The sequence below is a fragment of the Acomys russatus genome, chromosome 16 (genome assembly GCF_903995435.1).
Source record: "Acomys russatus chromosome 16, mAcoRus1.1, whole genome shotgun sequence".
Taxonomy (NCBI): domain Eukaryota; kingdom Metazoa; phylum Chordata; class Mammalia; order Rodentia; family Muridae; genus Acomys; species Acomys russatus.
The window spans coordinates 41,804,374-41,824,696 of record NC_067152.1 but is presented as its reverse complement, the minus strand read 5'-3'; the positions used below and the strand labels follow the sequence as shown (position 1 = coordinate 41,824,696).

At 55.0% G+C, this 20,323-nt stretch overlaps 2 protein-coding genes across 3 annotated transcripts in view; one reads left to right on the top strand and one right to left on the bottom strand.

Moving 5' to 3' along the window:
* Positions 1-292: 292 nt before the first annotated feature.
* On the top strand, positions 293-15,579 carry Unc13d (unc-13 homolog D). Its single transcript, XM_051159070.1, is given in 33 exon segments — positions 293-465; positions 1,127-1,162; positions 1,398-1,505; positions 1,625-1,684; positions 1,772-1,838; positions 2,037-2,217; positions 4,095-4,139; positions 4,233-4,301; positions 4,431-4,500; positions 4,660-4,764; positions 4,862-4,954; positions 5,030-5,133; positions 7,045-7,162; positions 7,240-7,272; positions 7,274-7,365; positions 7,505-7,595; positions 7,679-7,735; positions 7,830-7,927; positions 8,013-8,064; positions 8,142-8,272; positions 8,398-8,518; positions 8,806-8,949; positions 9,282-9,380; positions 9,492-9,698; positions 9,858-9,926; positions 10,853-10,932; positions 12,386-12,491; positions 12,563-12,634; positions 13,417-13,500; positions 13,598-13,718; positions 13,898-14,021; positions 14,382-14,578; positions 15,286-15,579. Coding segments are annotated over 33 exon segments (3,270 nt in total). The 5' UTR covers positions 293-351; the 3' UTR covers positions 15,408-15,579.
* A 1,335-nt stretch (positions 15,580-16,914) lies between these two features.
* Positions 16,915-20,323, bottom strand: part of Unk (unk zinc finger) — a 29,964-nt gene continuing 26,555 nt past the window's right edge. For both annotated transcript variants that reach the window (XM_051159069.1, XM_051159068.1), the window contains exons 14-16: positions 19,948-20,129; positions 19,137-19,394; positions 16,915-18,474 (exon numbers count right to left, since the gene is read on the bottom strand). In XM_051159069.1, coding sequence (XP_051015026.1) covers positions 18,319-18,474; positions 19,137-19,394; positions 19,948-20,129 — 596 coding nt within the window. In that variant the 3' untranslated portion in view covers positions 16,915-18,318. The remainder of the gene's footprint in view (positions 18,475-19,136; positions 19,395-19,947; positions 20,130-20,323) is intronic.

The window sequence follows — 20,323 nt, the reverse complement described above, 5'->3', positions numbered from 1 at the left end:
AGGTCAGGTTTCTTGGCCCAGGCAGAGTTGGGGCAGGCTGCTGTCTAGCTGGGCGTGAACCACACTTCCTAGGCTGTTCTGGACTCTTCCCCAGAGCCTCTGTGGGGCGGTGGGTGGGGCTTACCCGCCCACTGGGCTCACTTTCTGCCTCTGGCTCTGGAGCATCCGGCAAGGATAGAGCTTGGGAGAGAAGACCCATTCAAGGCAGTGACACCCTGACCCTTCCATCCCTCCTCCACCCTCCCCTGGCAGAGAGAGGGTGTACCCTGGGGCTCTTTGCATCATCCTGCGGCTTCGCTGCCCTCAACCGGCAGCCAGGGGGTGGCAGAGGGAAGGGCAGAGCCCGCCACCATGGCGACACACCTCTCCCAACCCCAGCGGCGCCCTCCACTCTTGCGCCAGGCCATCAAGATAAGGCGCCGCAGGGTCAGAGACCTTCAGGATCCACCCCAAACCACCCAGGAGGTAGGAGTGACTTCGAAGGGCAAAGAACCAGCCTGGGGGTGCTCAGCGATCTTGGGGCCTAGATGTGGGAGGCTGTCCGGCTGCCCCCATCTACCTGCCAACTATGGCTCTGGGCATAGCCTTGTGGGTGGGCAAAGAGAGGCTCACATGTGTTCTCTGAGACACAGTAGATTTCTCTAGTGCGTTCCATTTGTTGGGCCTGTACCTTGGGCCCTGTTCCTCCAGCTCTGAGGGCACCAGCCACAGGAAGCAGTATCTCCAATGACAGTGGGCTGACCAGGGACCCCTCTGAGCTACCCGAGACCTGCAGTTTCCCCCACTCACCCACCTCTGCTGCTAGGCCTCACTTCCGCTGCTGGGGTGAGGAGCGGGTGGCCTTCTGATAAGCACTGCTGTTTCCTCTGGGGAAGGAAGGGGGGGCAGGTGTTAGAGAGCCCACTGCTGGGCCAGCTGAACGCCCATGGACCTCAGACATGGCAGGCCAGGGGATGAGCAAGATGGCCCAGGGGTCAGCCCCTCAGGGAGCCTTATGTTGGAACAGGTGAGGGGCATCGGTGGGCCTAGAGGTTGAGATGCTGGGGCCCCAGTGGCTCAGGCCTGGGCCTTCCTGCCTGGCTGGGTAGGCCTCCAGGAACACCTTGTTTTTCTACCTTGCTCCTAGGTCCAGGCTCAGTCCCACCACTTCTCCCCGGAGGAGGTAAGAGGCAGAGGTGGGAGAGTGTGGGCACTGTGGGGTGCAGCCCTACATCTTCTCTGTGGGAGGCCCCTCAACCCCAGAGGCCGTGGAGGCAACAACCTGGTGGAGAGCATTATGGTTCTCAACCTTCACTGTGCATCTGCCTCTTTGTCCCTTTTCTGGGCCTGAGGTGTCAGTGTCAGGGAGGGCTGCTGGGTGAGGATGGGGTTTCCAAGGTGACCCCTCTATGTCTCAGCGGGACCTGCTGTATGAGGAAGCCCTCTATACTGTCGTGCACCGCCTGGGGCAGCCAGAGCCCAGCCATGTGAAGGAGGCCTCAGAACTGCTGCGCTATCTGCAAGAGGTAAGTCCCCCGCCTCAGATCCCCCTGGCCCTTACCCATCTTCCAAGGCATGGCCTTCACTTCCCACCAGGCCACCTGACCTTGTATCTCCAGCCTCCTACACCTCTGCCCCCCTTCAGGCCTTCCAGGTGCAGCCTGAGGAGCACCGGCAGATGCTGCAGCGCGTCAGGGAACTTGAGGTAAGCTGGACCAGGGTACCCTGGGCAAGGTAATAGTAAGCCTGGCCCTCTCAGGAACTCAGAAGCCAATCCCTCCCATCCCTCCAGAAACCAATATTTTGTCTGAAGGCTACAGTGAAACAGGCCAAGGGCATTCTGGGCAAGGATGTCAGCGGTGAGTGTGGTTGGGGTGCCCCAGACGACCTCCCCCCATCACAGTCCGTCCTTGACCTCTTCCCTACAGCGCCCATCCCCCAAGTATGCCACAGCTGCTAGCCTCTTGCATTTAGACTCTGAGTTTCTCAGGAGGACTGATGGCAATTCAAGGGAACATGGCCGAGTCCCTGGAGGTTCCTCTTTCACTCCTTCCCAGGGTTCAGTGACCCCTACTGCCTGCTGGGCATCGACCAGGGGGTTGGCGTACCAGAAGGCAGCCCTGTGTCCAGACGTCGGCAGAAGGCCGTGGTGAGGCACACCATCCCTGAAGAGCAGACCCATCGCACCCAAGTCAAAACCCAGACCCTTAATCCCGTCTGGGAGGAGACATTTATCTTGTATGTGGCTGGGTCCCCACCTCCATCCTCTGGTCCACACTCCTGTCCTGGCTCTTCTGGGTGTAGGTTTTTTCTAGACAATGAAATCAGGATCCTCTTGGGTGGAGTGTGCTTAACCCTTGGTTCCCGAGGAGAGCTGGAGGGAGACTCACCTAGGACTGACCTGTGATATTGTTTTTAAGTTATCTGTATTATCAGTATTATTACTTTAGTACGCCCAGCTAGCAATCAATGAAGACACAGACACTTGTTATATTTTTAAAATAGCCTAGTTAACCTGGGGCAGGGCAGATATCAATCTTCTAAACTTCCTCCCATAGTGGGGCAGGTATGGGATCCCTGCATCAATCCTATGCCATCTGTTTCCAATGACTTCTATCAAGTTACCTCCCGTCCATAATCCCAAATACTTGCTCATGTTCTTCATCTGGGTCGGATTCTCCATCCACGCCGCCGGCCATGTGCTTCTCCTCCAGCTAACCCATGGCGGCCTTCCACTCTTCCCTTCAGGTCTCTCTCCTTCCTCCTCGTGGCCCTCTTTGCCTCTTCCCAGAATTCCTCTCTCTCCTTCTTGGGACCCTTAGCCATACCTCTAGCTCCTCTGCCCTGGCCAGGTGGGATGGCTTGTTATTAAGCAAAAGGTGGGTCACAGAAACAGCAAGCAGTAATTAGCAGTAAAATACATCAGACCATCTCCCCAACATTGTGACATAACTGCCAACCAGAGAGCATCTGCCTGGTATAGTCCCGCACTCCTGTAATCCTAGCACTCAAGAGGATAAACTGACAGATGGCAAATTCAAGACCAACGTAGGCTGTGTGGCAAGACCCTGCCAAATAAATAAATAAATAAACATGCCTTAGAGCAGGAGGGAGAGTTGGGCCCCTCTGGGTGAGAGGTGGTTAGGGATACTCAGTCTCTCCCTGAAGAAGGTAGAGAAGCGGTTGGGATGGAGGAACCATGCTGGGTGGTGGTGGCGCACTCTTTAATCCCAGTATTTGGGAGGCAGAGGCAGGCAGATCTCTGTGAGTTCAAGGCCAGCCTGGTCTACAAAGCGAGTCCAGGACGGCCAAGGCTACATAATATCCTGTACTAAAGAGAAAAAATAAGAAATAAAAAGGGAGGGAAGAGCCTGGTGGTGGTGGTGGGGCACACCTTTAATCCCAGCACTCAGGAGGCAGAGGCAGGCAGATCACTGTGAGTTCAAGACCAGCCTGGTCTACAAAGTGAGTCCAGGACAGCCGCGGCTACACAGAGAAACCCTGTCTTACAAACAAAACAAAACAAAACAAAAAGGGAGGGAAGATTTAGGCAGGAAGGGGCCACAACCTCATAGTGGGTGATATTGGGGGTGGCAGTTTCAGAGGGCAGGCTGGGCTTGGGGCTTATGGCCAACCCTTTTGGCCTGGTCCAATGTGAATGTGCACTAGGTGTCCTACCCTACTAAGGTTTGTGTGTGTGTGTGTGTGTGTGTGTGTGTGTGTGTGTGTGTGTGTGTGTGTGTGTGTGTGTGTGTGTGTGTATGTGTGTGTGTATGTGTGTGTGTGTGTGTGTGTGTGTGTGTATGTGTGTGTGTATGTGTGTGTATGTGTGTGTGTGTGTGGTGTGTGTGTGTGTGTGTGTGGTGTGTGTGTGTGTATGTGTGTGTGTGTGTGTGTGCTGTGTATGTGTGTGTGTGTGTGTGTGTGTGTGTGTGTGTGTGTGTGTGTGTGTGTGTGTTAGTTCTGGTTGTCCTGGAACCCTCTTTGTAGACCAGGCTGGCCTCGAACTCACAGAGATCTACCTGCCTCTGCCTCCTGAGCACTGGGATTAAAGGTGTGCACCACCACGCCCGGCACCCTGCTAAAGTTCTTAAAGCATTCTTTTCTCCCTAAAGGGAGTTCGAGGACATAAACAATGCAAGCTTCCACCTGGACGTGTGGTGAGTGGCATGCCCTTGAGCCTGGGGACAAGGAACAAAGCCGGTGAAGTCACGGGCCCCTTCTCTGCCCTTGCTCAAACCTCTGGCCTGCAGGGACCTGGACACTGTGGAGTCTGTCAGACAGAAGCTCGGGGAGCTCACGGACCTGCACGGGCTCCGAAGGTGGGTGCAGTGGACTCACAGGGGAGGAAGGGGTTCTCTGCTTTTCCACATGTGCCCTGCTCTCTGGAATGCAGGCTCTGCCATTGGAGGCCCAAGTGGCTGAACCCTCACCAATCTTGCCTAAAACAGGATCTTTAAGGAAGCCCGGAAGGATAAAGGCCAGGATGACTTTCTAGGAAATGTAGTTCTGAGGTTGCAGGTGAGAGCCAGTGGGGAGGCAAAGGCAGGGAGGTGGAGGGTTCTGAGGGGCTCCAGGCTGACCCAACCTGAGCCTGGGGGCTGCCCCAACTATTTCCCTGTCTCTACCTCAGCTCTGGTAAGGGTCTTGCTGCTCATCATTGTGTGTGTTGCCTGCTAGGACCTGCGCTGCCGCGAGGACCAGTGGTACCCACTAGAGCCTTGCACAGAGACCTACCCAGACCGAGGCCAGTGTCACCTCCAGTTCCAGTTCATTCACAAGAGGGTAGGTCTAGGGCCTGAACTTCTGGCTATGTCATCCTTGGTTGGTGGCCTTCCTGGCTTGGGGCCTCTCTGCTCATAGCCCTGCTGCCTTATTGCAGAGAGCCACGGTGGCCAGCCGCTCCCAGCCCAGCTACACTGTACACTTCCACTTACTGCAGCAGCTGGTGTCCCATGAAGTCACTCAGCACCAGGTCTGTCTGTATTCCAGAGCTGGGTACACCGGGGCCACCTGTCAGGCCCTGACGTGCCTCTACTATTTCTCTCAGGCCGGCAGTACCTCCTGGGATGCATCCCTGAGCCCCCAGGCCATCACCATCCTCTTTCTCCACGCCACTCAGAAGGACCTGTCAGACTTCCACCAGTCCATGGCGTGAGTACACAAATCTGTCAAGGGCCATCACGTGCCCTGGACTATGTCAGCTTCTGGGAGTGCCAAGAGGGGGCACTTACGAATGATTGCCATGCCAGCCTGTGTGGAGTAGAAAAGAGTGGTCATGGGTAGGCGCTGGGTGTGAGGAAGAAAGAGAGCAGAATGCCACCTAGGACCTGGCTATGACTTGGTCTTGCGGGAGGAGGGTGATTCTGGGGCTCTTGGGCAGATGGGTGTTCCTGAAGAAGATGTTGGGGTAGAGGGGTGAGGCGAGTGAGATGCCAGATGGTAAGGAGCCAGGTTCCCTCTCAGAATCCAGACTTTTAATGCAAGCAGTAGCTGTTCCAAGAGGGACCTCAGCCTGCCCCTGGTGCAGTTACACCTCTGTCTAGTCCCCCTTACACGTCTAAGGGAGCTTCCAGCTGATGAGGACCTGTATACAAGACTTGAATTTGAATCTGACTTTTCAAAAGAAACAAGAAACCCTGAAGTTTTATCCAGGCGTGGTGGCTCACACCTGTTGTCTCAGAACTTGGGAGACAGAGGCAGGAGGATTGGGAGTTCAAGGTCACTCTCAGCTACATTGTGAGTTAGAGTGGTGCCTAATCAGTAAAGTGCTTGCTCTGCAAACATTCGGACCTGAGGTCAGTCCCCAGAGCCCCAGCAGGGTGTGGCTTGGCTTGTCTGAAACCCCAGCACTGTGGGTGGTAGGATGGTGGTAGTGCAAAGATAAGAGTCTAGGGGAGCTGGGCAGGCGGATTGCTGTGAGTTCGAGGCCAGCCTGGTCTACAAAGTGAGTCCAGGACAGTCAGGGCTACACAGAGAAACCCTGTCTTGAAAAACCAAAGAAGGAGGAGGAGGAGGGAGAAGGAAGAAGAGGAGGAGGTGGAGGAGGAGGAGGAGGAGGAGGAGGAGGAGGAAGAAGAAGAAGAAGAAGAAGAAGAAGAAGAAGAAGAAGAAGAAGAAGAAGAAGAAGAAGAAGAAGAATCGTGTACAGATGTCTTCAGCAGCCAGAGGGGGCATTGGTTCCCCTGTAGCCTGAGTTGCAAATAGTTATGAACTTCTCTATGTAGATGCTGGGAACCAAGCTCAGGTCTTCTGAGAGAGCAGCCAGTGCTCTCAACTGTTGTGACATCTCTCTAGCCCCAGTTGGTGCAATACTTTTACCCATTGAGTCATCTTACTGGCTCCAGAAATGGTGAAGGTTTTTTTTTTTTTTTTTGGTTTTGGTTTTGGTTTAGTTGTTTAAGACAAGGTCTGGCCTAGAATGTGCTATATAGACCAGGCCTGACTTTTAACACAAAGTGATCCACCTGCCTCTGTCTCCCAAGTTATAGAATTAAAAGTGTGCTTCTCCCTGCCCAGCTCTGAAGTTTATCCATACAAAGCACAATTTAAGATGCAGGTGAGGCTGGGGTGGTGGTGCACACCTTTAATCCCACCACTTGGAAAGCAGAAGCAAGCATATCTCTTTGAGTTCGAGGCCAGCCTGGTCTACAAAGTGAGTTCCAGGACAATCAAGGATTTATGTAGGGAAACCCTGTCTCAAAACAAACAAAACAAAATCAATACAAAGTCAGGTGACTTGAAAAGCATCTATAGAGCCGGGTGTGATGGCGCATGCCTTTAATCCCAGCACTCAGCACTCGGGAGGCAGAGGCAGGTGGATCTCTGTGAGTTCGAGGACAGCCTGGTCTACAAAGTGAGTCTAGGACAGCCAAGGCTACATAGAGAAACCCTGTCTGGAAAAACTAAAACTAAAACTAAAATAAAATAAAAAAAGAAAGAAAGAAAAGCATCTATAGAAACGAACATAGGCCCTTCCATTCATGCTATCAGCCACTGGTCTTCAGCCTCTAGCTGCAGAAGATGTCTTCCTAGATGCCCTCTGAAGGCTTCCTGTCTCTGCAGGCAATGGTTGGCCTACAGCCGCCTCTACCAGAGCCTAGAGTTCCCCAGCAGCTGCCTCCTGCACCCTATCACCAGCATAGAGTACCAGTGGATCCAGGGCCGGCTCAAGGCAGAACAGGTGAGCTGAGCGAGTTGGACAGGCAGGGTTCTGGAGAGCCAGCCCCAGTGGCCTGTAACGTCTTCCTGGCTTTGCAGCGGGAGGAGCTGGCCACCTCCTTCACATCCCTGTTTGACCTACGGCCTCTCCCTCATCCGGAAGTTCCGCTCCGTCTTTCCCCTGTCTGTCTCTGACTCTCCATCCAGACTGCAGTCCCTCCTCAGGTGAGTGGCTGCCCTATTTGTTCTGCAGAGGGGGTCAGGGCTGAGGGTGCAGGGGTGGGCACCTGCGGGGAGGAGTCAAGCAGGCCTGTTGGGTGGGAGCAGGGTGGTAGGCCTCTGGATGGAGCCCTCTGTCTTTCAGAGTCTTGGCACAAATGTGTAAGATGAAGGCCTTTGGAGAACTGTGCCCGGACAGTGCCCCACTGCCCCAGCTGGTTTCTGAAGCTCTGAGGGTAGGCATCTTCGCTGGGGGTGGGGGTAGGGGCTTACCCCTTCTTTTTAACGCCGCCTCCCCCCCCCGCCTGCTTTCCAACAGATGGGCACAGTTGAATGGTTTCACTTGATGCAGCAACATCATCAGCCCATGGTGCAGGTGGATTCTGGGACCGGGCGGGATGGGGGTGGTTGAGGGCGGGTATGTGGTGTCTGCCCTTATAACCCTGCTGACCCGCTTGTATCCTTCCCAGGGCATCTTGGAGGCAGGCAAGGCCTTGCTAAGCCTGGTACAAGATGTTATGGGTGATCTGTACCAGTGTCGCCGTACATGGAACAAGATTTTCCACAAGTGAGCATTTGTGGGTGTGGAGCCGATAGGCCTGTGGGGCCCTGGTGGGCACCTCTGTCACACATACTGCCCTTTCCTCCTCCAGTGTCCTCAAGATAGACCTCTTCTCCATGGCATTCATGGAGCTTCAGTGGCTGGTGAGACCCTCTCCCGTCTCTAGGCAGCGCCCCGCTGTTCAGCTCTGCAGCCCTGCCCTACAAGCTTTTCCTTGCAGGTGGCCAAGAGGGTACAGGATCACACAGTGGCCGTGGGCAACCTTGTCACTCCAGATATTGGAGAGAGTCTGTTTCAGCTCTACGTCAGCCTGAAGGAGCTCTGCCAGCTGGGCCCTGCCCCCTCAGACAGGTGGGTAACAAGAAGTGGCTTGAAGGTGGCCAGGAGGGAAAAGGATTGACAAGGACTGTGGCCCAAGGCTGGTCCCTGGCTTTCACAGAGTAAGCCTCACCTCCCCTCTCCTCTCCTCTCTTCAGCCTTGGAGTCCTGGCCTTGGATGGTTTCCACCGCTGGTTCCAGCCAGCCATCCCTTCCTGGCTGCAGAAGACTTACAGCGTTGCCCTGGAGCGGGTGCAGCGTGCTGTGCAGATGGACTCGGTGCAGGCGGGGAGGGGCCCTAGGTTTGGGAGTGTGGTTGGTTGGGTTCCCTGCTGGGTAGGCGCCTGCAATGTCTTAGAACATCTGGGCATCGTTCAGGCCAGCTGGGTGCACAGTACGGCCTCCTGCTATCCCAGGGCTCAGTGGAGCTTTCCTTGCGCCTAGGGGTCCTACAGGCTGAGGGGCCGTGAGCAGAGCCTCCACTCAGCTCTGTGCCTGACAGTGCGAGTGTGGATTTGTGTCCGCCTGTCCTGGGTCTTCTTTTCTAAGTGTTGCCCTTTCCCCAGTTGGTTCCTCTGGGTGAACTGACGAAGCATAGCACTTCTGCTGTGGATCTCTCTACCTGCTTTGCCCAAATAAGCCACACTGCCCGGCAGCTGGACTGGCCAGACCCTGAGGAGGCCTTCATGATCACTGTCAAGTTTGTGGAGGTACAGTGTCCCTTGCCTTGGGACAACTTCACTTCTGCCCTACACAGTTTCTCCCGGGCTCTCAAACTACCAGCCACAACTAGCTCCCTACACAGTTTATGGCCTAAATCTCAAGCTTTTGAGAGATTCTTCCATTTACCCAGTCTCTCTTTTTTCGAGACGGGGTTTCTCTGTGTAGCCTTAGCTGTCCTAGACGCTTTGTAGACCAGGCTAGCCTCAAATTCACAGCAATCTACCTGCCTCTGTCTCCTCATGAGCACTGGGATTAAAGGCGTCTACCCATTCTCAAAGTCCCACCCATTGACCCATCCCCTGTGATCCACCCACTCTAGGACACCTGCCGGCTGGCCTTGGTCTACTGCAGCCTTATAAAGGCCCGGGCCCGGGAGCTGTCTGCAGGTCAGAAGGACCAGGGCCAGGCAGCCAACATGGTAAGACCCAGAGCTGGGGGCTGAGGGACTGGCCAGGGCTGGGGTAGATCTGCCTCTCTTGGTGCTTGCTGTTCGAGAAGCCCACATCCCTGTGCCTGTGACTGTCCCCAGCTGTGCGTGGTGGTGAATAACATGGAGCAACTGCGGCTGGTCATAGACAAGCTGCCCACTCAGCTGGCATGGGAGGCCTTGGAGCAGCGGGTTGGGGCCGTGCTGGAGCAGGGGCAGCTACAGAACACACTACATGCTCAGCTGCAGGGTGCCTTGGCCGGTCTGGCCCACGAGATCCGTACCGGCGTCCGTACCCTGGCAGAGCAGGTACTTCTGACCACCCCCCATGCCCCCAGGGACTGTGCTCACCCTGTTCCTCAGCAGGACCTGAGCCCACATCCGTCCCGAGATCCTAAATTTAAACTCCAGCCTCAGGCCGCCTCTCTGGATCCCGCCTGCCTCATTTCATCTCTCTTTGTGTCCCAGTTGGAGGTGGGCATTGCCACGCACATCCAGAAACTCATCGGCATCAAGGGGTCTGTTCTGCCTGAGGATGTGAGTCACTGTCCTACCCACCTTCACCTTGGGGCCTACTCCATGCATCTGGGGGTGTGAAAAGAGCCTTGGTAGACAGGAGTCCTGAGGATGTCAGAGAGGAGTTCCCAACCTTGAGCCAGCCGTGATGTCTCCATGGGCCCCAGTGTCCTCCTGGGATGCTCGCTGGGTCCTCACACTGATGGATGGTGTGGGATTGCCTCAGCAGGCTCAGCTCAGTTTGTAGCCCAGCAGGTCTGGAAACACACCCTTTCCAGCGCTTATTCTCCCCACTGCCCTGCTTATGCAATCCAGCTGACCCCAACTCCTAGTATAAAGAGGGGAGCATGTCACTGGGCCTCTGAGTGTTTAGGGGAACGCTGTTGTTCATTAACTCATCAAACAGCGACTAAACACACATAGTTCCAGATACTGACTTAGGCCTTGGGGCTAAGTCAGTGCGCCCAAAATGCCTGCTTTTCCTAGGGCTTCCGCTCCAAGGACATAAAGTAAAGCTAAGTTGAGACATTCGGCCAATGACAGCCATAGTTAGAACTGGAGCTGGAAACACACGTCCAGCACTTATATGGCATGCTACATAATGATAAGAGCCAAAGGGAAAACAAAACAGAGAAGAGGACGAGCCAGGAAATGTAATTTTTGATAGTGGTTAGAGAAAGCCTCATTCTGAGCACAACTGCTGAGTCAGGATCCACAGGAAGCAAGAGAGGCATCTGTGGAGATGCCTAGGAGAGCATCTCAGGCAGAGGAATGAGGAAAAGCCGAGGTCCTGAGGCCGCAGGGAGTGACTAATACAGACCTTGTGTATAGACACACAAAAGCCTAGCTTTGTGCCCCACCCGGGGGAAAGGGACAGGGTGGAACAAAGTCGGTGGAGTCAGGACTAAAATCGACCTGAGTCTTCTGTCCTTCTTGCTCACCCGTAGGCCATTCTGCCCCTGATGAAATTCTTGGAGGTGGAGCTTTGTTACATGAATACCAACTTGGTCCAGGAGAATTTCAGCAGGTATGCAGTGGTGGCCCCTGACCTGTCTCCCAGGCCTCAGTGCTCATGGGTCAGTGGCATGCCAGGTGGGAATCCCTTTGGTGACTTCCCTGGAGGATGCAACCAGCTTTGGGGACAGGGAGCTCACCACTCTCCTCACTGGCTCTTTGTATTCTGTCCAGCTCTGAGCACGGCAAGCCTTTCCCTGTATCCCCCTCCAGGCCTGGACCCATCTTCAAGGCCCCTGCCTGCTTCTCCTTGCTCCTCATGGCCCAGGCATCTGGCACGGCCTACAGTGCACGGTGGGGTGCCCGGGAGACTTCTGGTTGGGATGTTGAAAGTATGGGCTCTGGATACCTGGGCTCAAGGCTCCAGCTTCCAGCTTCTTGGTCTTTCTTTCTTTCTTTCTATCTTTCTTTTTTTTTGGTTTTTGGAGACAGGGTCTCTCTGTGTAGCCTTGGCTGTCCTGGACTCTGTAGACCAGGCCTGCCTCTGCCTCACGAGTACTGGGATTAAAGGCGTGCGCCACCACGGCCCAGCGCTTCTTGGTTCCTCTTTAGTGGCTTCAAGGTGTTCAGGGTTTTAAAAAAATTAATTTATTCATATTACATCTCAATGGTTATCCCATCCCTTGTATCCTCTGTGCTCAGTTTTGATGAGAGTCACAGCCTCCCCTGAGGAGTGGCTGGGCCCTGTGAGGAGCTGAGAGCAGGCTTATGCTGGCCCAGAGCCTCACCTGCCTCCAGTTGGAATCTGGGCTTGTTGTCCCCCCAGAGTCCTGCTTCTGAACTGTGGGCTTCTTCAGTTTTTAGCCATTTCTTGAGCATTCTTGTTTGTTCTGTTCTTCCTCACATAAGCAAGAATTAACTTTCCACTAAGACAGGACTTTGCTCAGAAACATCTGGAACAGCGCCCAATGCGCAGTGAACACATCTTACATGCGTTAGATGGACTCGCTACTTTAACTCAAGGCCTCCTTCCACACATGCTGGGCCAGGGCTATACCCTGAGCTTGTCCCCCCCACCCCCATCTCAGGCCTCCTCCATGCTCAGGACACAGTACTTGTTGAAGATATTTATGGGCTCTGCCCTGCCGTGCCACACGTTACACCTCAGGTGGCTGTGGGGCCAGGTTCTTTGCATCGTCCTCTTCTCCTTACCCACGCTATGGGTTGCAATCCTAGGTTATGCAGGGTCCAGCTGACCTCCTCACAGTTTGCTGGAGGCCTGTGGTCCTACTGAAGATAGTTCTCCACTGAAGTTAAGGGACACAGTGGATGAAACTGACTCCCTTGGCCTGCCCCCCTTTGTATAGCACCTGCCAGCTCTGACCTGACCTCACTGTGGAGCAGGTGGAAGGGGAGGGGAGGGAGGGTGAGCCTGGGTTCCCGAGGCCTCTCCTTTCTGAAGAGCATCTTTGCTTCCTCCCATGTCGCACTGTCCTGTGTCTGGCCCCAACTCTGCCTCCTGCCAGCCTTCTGACTCTGCTGTGGACTCACACGCTCACGGTGTTGGCAGAAGCGGCCTCTTCCCAGCATAGCTCGTCGCTGGCCTCAAGCAGGCTGAAGGTGGCCCTTCAGGTAATTGTGCCAGCTGTGAGGATGATAAGCCTGCGGTGTGTGCCTGGAGTCATCTCTTCTCTTTTCCTCAGAACCTGGAGATCTGCTTCCATGCTGAGGGCTGCGGTCTGCCACCAGAGGCCCTGCACACAGCCACCTTCCAGGTGACGGTCTTTCTTCTTAGCAGTGCCGGGAATGAACCCAGGGCCCTTGTCAGGGTCCTCAAAGGGCCCTAGTTAGGACGTCAAGGCAGGGAGTCTGTCTTCAGTCACCTGTATCCAGGACCAGCTACCTAATTCATGAAACCAATGCAATAAGAAAGGTTGGAGCCAGGAGTGGTGGTGCACACCTGTAATCTATCTCAGCACTCAGGGAGGCAGAGGTAGGTGGCTCGTTGTGAGTTCAAGGCCAGCCTGGTCTATAAAGCAAGTCCAGGATAGCCAAGGCTACACGGAGAAACTCTGTTGCAAAAACAAAACAACAAAAAGCCAGGCATGGTGGCGCAGGCCTTTAATCCCAGCACTCAGAAGGCAGAGGCAGGTGGGTCACTGTGAGGTCCAGGCCAGCCTGGTCTACAAAGCGAGTCCAGGACAGCCAAGATAACACAGAGAAAAATCTATCTTGAAAAACCAAAACCAAACCAACCCCCCCCCCCAAAAAAAAAACCATACGCCACCAACAAAAAATGTTGGGCCTCTTATTCAAAACTATTACAATTTTGTGATGGTGACAAGAAGTAAATAACCCACATGTGGTGTCCTTCAAAGCACTGGGTCCCTGCCTGCCTGCATTAGGGGGAGTATACTGACAAAGCAGGCCATGGGGTGCCTTGGGGTCTTCTGGTGCACCCCTCTCTGTGGTTCCGTGGCCCCACATACTTCCTATGGCAACACCACATCTTGCGCTGAGCCTGGGTGTGGGTGGGCATGAAGATGTGCCATTCCAGGCTCTGCAGAGCGACCTGGAGCTGCAGGCGGCCTCTAGCCGGGAGCTCATCCAGAAGTACTTCTGTATGCGAATCCAGCAGCAGGTGAGGCGCCCCTCCTGTCCTGCACCCACTGAGGGGCCACAGCAGGCCTTGCCCAACTCCCTCCCAGCTGACCCCTATGATGCATGATGCCCCTCAGGTGGAAACCACTTCTGAGCAGCTGGGTGCCGTCACCATCAAGGTCTCCTACCGTGCCTCAGAGCAGAAGCTGCACGTGGAGCTGCTCAGCGCTTCCAGCCTGCTGCCCCTGGACTCCAACGGTGAGCTGAGCGGAGGCCGCCCTGGGCCTCGCCCCTCTGGGATCCCTGGAGGCTCAGTGGGAGCTCTGAGCACATTTCCTCCAGTTACCATGAGGGAGGGAGCCTTACTGCTAGGGGTGACAGCTGGAGTGGTGATGGCTGGAACTCAGTCAGCAGCCCTCCCCTGGGCCACTTGCCAGGTTCCAGTGACCCCTTTGTTCAGCTGACGCTGGAACCCAGACATGAGTTCCCTGAGCTGGCCCCTCGGGAGACCCAGAAGCACAAGAAGGAACTTCACCCACTCTTTGATGAGACCTTTGAATTGTGAGTGGGTCCCTCTTCTCAGTCCCTCCCTCTGCTATAAGGAGCCCCTGAGATGGACCACAGTGGCCCTGAAGGGAAGAGTCCTTGGCAAGGGGACAAGTCCCTGGGGGAAAGGGGTGGCCCCTCGGAAGGATGCTGCATCCGAGGTACTGGGGAACCACGCTTTGTTGAAGGTGGACCCTCTTGCTGTAAATCCGCCCATGATTAGTGGGTGTTATACCATGTGGCAGAGATGAGCCGGGTTAAGACCCAACTGCCATGCGCCTGTTCTCAGCAAGCGGGTCCTCTATATGTTGGAGGGAGGGAGGGCTGATGGAAGGTTTGAGTGAGGTGGCAACTGAACCCCCGACTCCCTGCCAGCCTGGTGCCCGCTGAGCCTTGCCAAAAAGACTGGGCGTGCCTCCTGCTCACTGTGCTGGACCATGACACGTTGGGAGCCAACGACCTGGAGGGAGAGGCTTTCCTACCACTCTGCAGGGTGCCTGGACTGACAGGCTGTGAAGAGCCTGGGGAAACACCTCAAATGCGCCTGCCTCTCACATACCCTGCACCGGATGGTAGGCCTGAGTCCCATAGTGGAGCTCTTCTGGCAGGGTCTCCAGGGAGGAGGTGCCCTCCTTGAGAGGAGCACAAGCGCGCAGTGTGGCTCATGTTGCTGAGTAGTTCAGTGAATCTCTGGTCTCGTAGAAAGGCCAGTGGAATTTAGGCTCTGGAAGTGTTACGTGTCTTCTGGTGGGGGAAACCAATTAGCTTCCCTGTGACGAGGGGCCTGGGTCTCTGTGCTGGGCACGTATCCTATCCTGCAGTGCATGCCCAGTTTGATGACAGGAAGGTCTCTGTTCCTGGCTGCATCACAAGTCACTCTGAAGTACCTTAGGGCTGGCACACCCCTCTAAGGCCAGCACTCAGCAGGTGGCTCTCTGTCAGTTTGAGGCCAACTAGAGTTCCTGTAGTGAGGATCCTGTCTCAAGCAAACAAAACGTGTCTTAGGCCTGTTGACTTGCAGTTCTCACACACTTTAGGCGAGGTGTGGTCTCACAGTATTTAACTGATGAGTAAGCTGGGATGTACAGTTAGCTTATGTAGTCTCTAGTCTCAGCTTCTCAGAAAAAGGCAAGAGTCACCACCAGTCCCCATCAGGTTCCCAGCCTTCTTTGTCTTGTCTGGGGAGCTTTGCTGGTGTGTCCATCCATTTCAAGGTTGGCGCTGGAATGGGTACCACTTTCTAACCGGTAGTTTGACCCTCAAACCTTTCTCTCCACAGGGGACCCAATTTTGCGGTTGTTAGAGAGCCGGAAGGGGGATCGTGAGGCCCAGGCCTTTGTAAAGCTGAGGCGACAGCGAGCCAAGCAGGCCTCCCAGCACGCCCCACACCCAGGGCCGTAGCAGCAGGAGAGAAGCCAGAGTCCTGAAGGCTTTATGCACAGGGAGACCCAGTAGACCGAGGGCCCAAAGTCCATGCCAGGACAGCCTTTGGTGATGGAGCACCCTGACCAATATTTATCCTTTCTTTTGACCCTCCCCTGTGCCCCAGTCTCAGTGTTCTCTGCCATATTCTAGCAGACTGTCTCCTGTCCCTGCTCACACCCCCCCCCCCACCCCGGAAAAGCTGCTTTGGTAGGGTAGCGACTAGGGCCATCTGCCTTCAAGAATTGCCAGTTCTAGCTACTGGGGTGGGGCCCAGAATTATGGGAACAGAGCTGTGGGCACAAACTTCAGAGCGAGAGAGGACCCTGTCAAAGCCACCTTGGTTTAGGAAGGGGGTGACCAAGGAGACTCAGGCTCTGAGGTGAGAGCTGGCAGGAAGCAGGGCAGGCACAGATGGATTGCAGCAGAAAGGACAGTTTGGCTGTCTACAGAGTAGGCCTCCTCCCTCAGATAGCACCTGCCACCTAGAAATGTTCTTAGTGAAAACAGAAAAATAAAACATTACCCACTACCCTCAGAAAATCTAGTTGGCTTACGGTGGGCCCAGGAAAATCTGTGAGGCCCTGTATACCTCTCTGGAGCTTGTGGCCACTAAGCGGAGGCCAGAGGAAGAAGCTGACACATGAGCAGCATGCGTGTGCTGGCCTTTCAGGAGCTGGCTCTCTCCTCCTACATGGGTTCCAAGGTCCAACTCTGGCCGTCAGGCTTGGGCAGCAAGCACCTTTACCTGCAGAAGCCACCTTGTTGGCCCTTAGCCATGACTGAACACACTTTACCTGGCATATCAGTTAGTGTGACTGCTGCCCAGGACAGGGACCTGACTAGCTGCTCTGAACAGCAGAGCGTGTATGTGGAGGGTCTCCTGAACATCGGCAGTCAGAGCTTTTGGCCTGGTGGTCTTCAGACTTGACCCTGGCAACCTTTTTTTTTTTTTCTTTCTAGACAGGGTTTCTCTGTGTAGCCTTGGCTGTTCTGGACTTGCATGTAGACTAGCTGGCCTCAAACTCACATCAATCTGCCTGCCTCTGCCTCCCAGAGTGCAGGGATTAAAGGCGTGCACTACCATGCCTGGCCAACCCTAGTAAATTTAATCTGCACACAGATTAACAGTTGCTAGAAAAATTAAAAAACAAAAAACAGTTGCTGACAGGCAGCTCTAGCTGAGGCCAGGCAAAGCACCCCACTTGGATGTGTTCCCATACTAAAGAGATCAGGTGGGAACAGGGTAAAAAGGTTTACTTAAGGCAGGAAGGAAGCAGGACACTTCCTTAGTGACCCTTCCTTTATGTTTCTATGCAAATTGCCCACGCAGGAATACCTGCCCATTGCTTGAGAGACCATGAACGGCAGGCCCTCCATTTGGACAGATCAATGAGCAAAGCAAAGTGCTCACGGCAGGTTGCAGATGACTGGGTCCCGAAGTCACATGGCCTGAGGAAAGTGGTGGTGGGGGGTGTGTGTGTCACTGTCTAAGGTTTATCTGCCTCACAGGATTCCAGTAGGCCTGGCTTGGGGCTACCTGAGTTGCCTTTGTACTGGAATAGACCCTAGGCTGTCTCTTCACACAGCAGCATGTGGGTACTAGCCATTTCCATGACCATCTGTAGACCCATCCCCCACAAACAAGCCACAGCAAGTTCATATTTTATTTCCAATAAGTTTGTTGATTTTTGCATTTTTGTAAAAAAGGAGAAAGTTTTCACTTAATTCATTGAAAGCCCTTTCGTGCTGAGCCCGAGGGAGGGACCTAGGCTGGGGCAGATTCTCTGTAGCCCTCTAGAGCCTGCTGGGCACCCAGGACCGGGAGCAGGGTTGCCTCCCTCCACCCACTCTGCTTTCCTGTTTCACTGCATCTCTGTACAGAACAATTTTTAAAATGGAAGCTAAACGCAATGTACATCAGACAGGCACGCGCACACATGCACACAGGCGTCTGCCCACACGGCAGTACGTCAGCTGCACTCAGAGAGCACCAAGGAATGCTAAGACCTCCTCCAGCAAGAAGGGCGGGGCTGGCGCCCCTTGGTCCTCACACTGCACTCCTCCCAACAATCACCCTGCTAGCTGCCAGAGGGAGGGAGCCTGTGCCAGAGGGAAGGAGGCAGGGACAGGCGAGGGCAGTGCCAACCTGACAGGTGACTGTGGGGTCACAGAGGCCGGTGTGGGGATTCCAGAAGGAAATGATCAAGGAGAAGCCCAGGCTTCGAGACCCTGAGGGACAGAACTAGGCCCTTGCCCCTGAAGTGCTTCAAGGGCCCAGGTGTGGGAGTGGGGCTAGCCTGTAGCTTTGGCCTGCCTGCTCCGTGGCTGTCCCCAGGGTTAAATACATATTTGGTAAACCCAGAAGCTAGGCTGGCTTCGAGTCTCAGGCCTCCCTGAAGCCCTCACAGCTGGGAAATGGGGACCTGAGTCCACACTACAACACAGACCCTGGCCTGGAAAGGCAGGGGAATGGAGCCTGTCTTTCCAGCATCCCATCCGTCCCTGCTCTGGCCCCAGGAAGAAGTTAAAATAGTTAGTTCCTACATAAAAAGAGACAAAAACATACCCACTGCCAAAAGGCCAGTGGGAAAAGAGGGGACTTTGAGCAGAAAGGATAGGGACTGGACAGGAGAGGACTGCAAAATAGTCTTTTCTTTAAAAAGTGCTTGGTAAGTCTGTTTTAAAGTGTGTGTCTATATCTATGTCCAGATATACACACAGACACTGTGCACACGCTGGCACCACGCACACCTGCACACAGAAATGTATACATGTACATAATCATATACATATACATACATACGTACATACATACATACATACATATATATACTTTAAAAAGTCCTAGGTGAAAAGGTCTGGGCCCACCTGGGCCAGGTCTGCAGGGTCACGACTGGAGGGCGTGGGCCCGGCTGGGCTGGCAGACAGGGCACTCACTGCCCTCAGCACAGAGCTCACACAGAACGGCATGTTGGCACGGCAGTACTGCCCGGGTCTGCTCCTGACACTTAAGGCATTTCACTGACTGCATGTGGAACACGGCCTGCGGGGAACATGAACTGCAGTTACTGGAATGGTCTCTGCCACCTGCTTGGCCTGGAGTTGAGCAAGAAGCTCTCTCAGGCTCTCACGTCACCACCGCTGGGAGGAGGAACGTTGAGACCCAAAGCTCAACATCTCAGGATCCCACTGGCCAGTGAGAGGAGCTCAGCTCCACACTCCACCCTCATCCCAGCTCTAAAAAGGGAGGTGGGGTGGGGACAGGCGTAGGGGTGTGGCACAACTGGGTGGCAGTTCCCATCCTTCAGGACTTCGGTTGGCACAGAGATTAATGCCCCTTGTCATAACTGATCTTACCCTAAGCACCCAAGAAAAACCAGAGGCTCATGGGATGGGCCAAGGGGACTGGCTGTTGAAAAAGTTTATCAAGCAAGTCACCCCTAGGTACCAGCAGGCCCTGCAGCCTGCTCACCCTGGAATGTCTTCTGGAGTTTGGAGAACCAGAGAAGGCACTGTGGGCACACGGCTTAAGTTTAGATTAACAGCCTAGGGAGTGGACACTGGCCCTCCTTCCACGAGGGTGTTCTCTCCTCACCCTCTTCCAACAGACTGGCATCACAACAGCCTAGCACTGGGCTTGCAGGAAAGTCCAAGCACTGAGATGACTGCGTGTCCCACCCCATACTCCTGACTGCTGGGGCTGACCTTGTCCACTTGCTCCAGGTGGACCCGTAGCTGCTTCTGGAGGGAGTACAGGGTGGAGAGTGACAGTGCCTCCAGGTCAGGAGCGGCAGGCAGGGCCTGGGCCTCGGGCCCCGTGTGGAGCCGCTCCAGCTCCTCCTGCAGCTTCTTTACCCGCAGCTCTAGGGCGTCCCGCTGCTCCCGGGCCAGCTCGCACTCTGCTCCGGCCGCACTGGCCCGCTCACCGGCCTCCTCTGCTTCCTTCTTCCAGGCATCACAAGCCTGTGGACCCAACACGTAGCGCCTCATCACGACGGCCCCCTGCCCCTGCCCCCCTGCCCTCCTCCCAGAGAGCATCTCCAGGAGCCAGTGTGGGCCACTCTGGCTGCTTTGTGAGGGGCCTGCTAGGAGGCTGGGCCTGCTGTCTGGGGAAGGGTAGGGAGAAGGCTGCTGCTGCTGCCTGCAGAGAAGAAAGGTTTCAGGACCTCAGCAGACCCTCCTCTGTACTCAGGGAAGGAGGCCGGGCCTAACATGACAGGGGCGCAAGACAGGGCTCACATCTTAGCTTGTACCCCAAGCAGCTGGACAGACAGCTTGATTCACAATCTAGAAGCAAAGGCAGAAGGAGGTCCTAGGGCCACTCTAAAACAATTCCCATATGGAGTAACGTTCCAACTGTCAGGACTGACTGGTCCTGCCGTGGGGGAGGGTAGGCCCTTCTCTGTCCTGTTCTTCAGGCCCCTGCTCCCCCCACCCGAATGCCTGCTGTTTAGGGTGGGTTTGAGCTTGCCGTCACCAGGCACTGGGTACTGCAGGTGGGCGTGGGGCCCGGTACCTGCTTGGCCTGCTTCCAGGACTCCTCCCACTGCTTGATGGTGCCGTTAGCTTCATCTAGCTCTTGCCGGAGCCGGGCCAGCTCAGCAGCCCCTGGCCCTGATAGGAAGGCAGGGGAAGTGCCTGGGGAGAAGCTTCCAGAGGCAAAATGCTCCCAGATGCTGCTGTTCATCCCGTTCAGACCTGCCCCAGGGAGGGGAGGAACATGAGCTGTGGAGGGCTTAGGCCCAGGCCCTGGCCAGCCCTCCGTGGGTGAGTGTGGAAGAGCTGTGCAGGTGTCTCTCAGTGTTGTCTGCTATTACATGTGACTCTCAGCATCCTTGTCGGCTAAGTGGGGTTCCTATCACGGCCTCAGGGGGCTTAGGACTGTGTGGGAG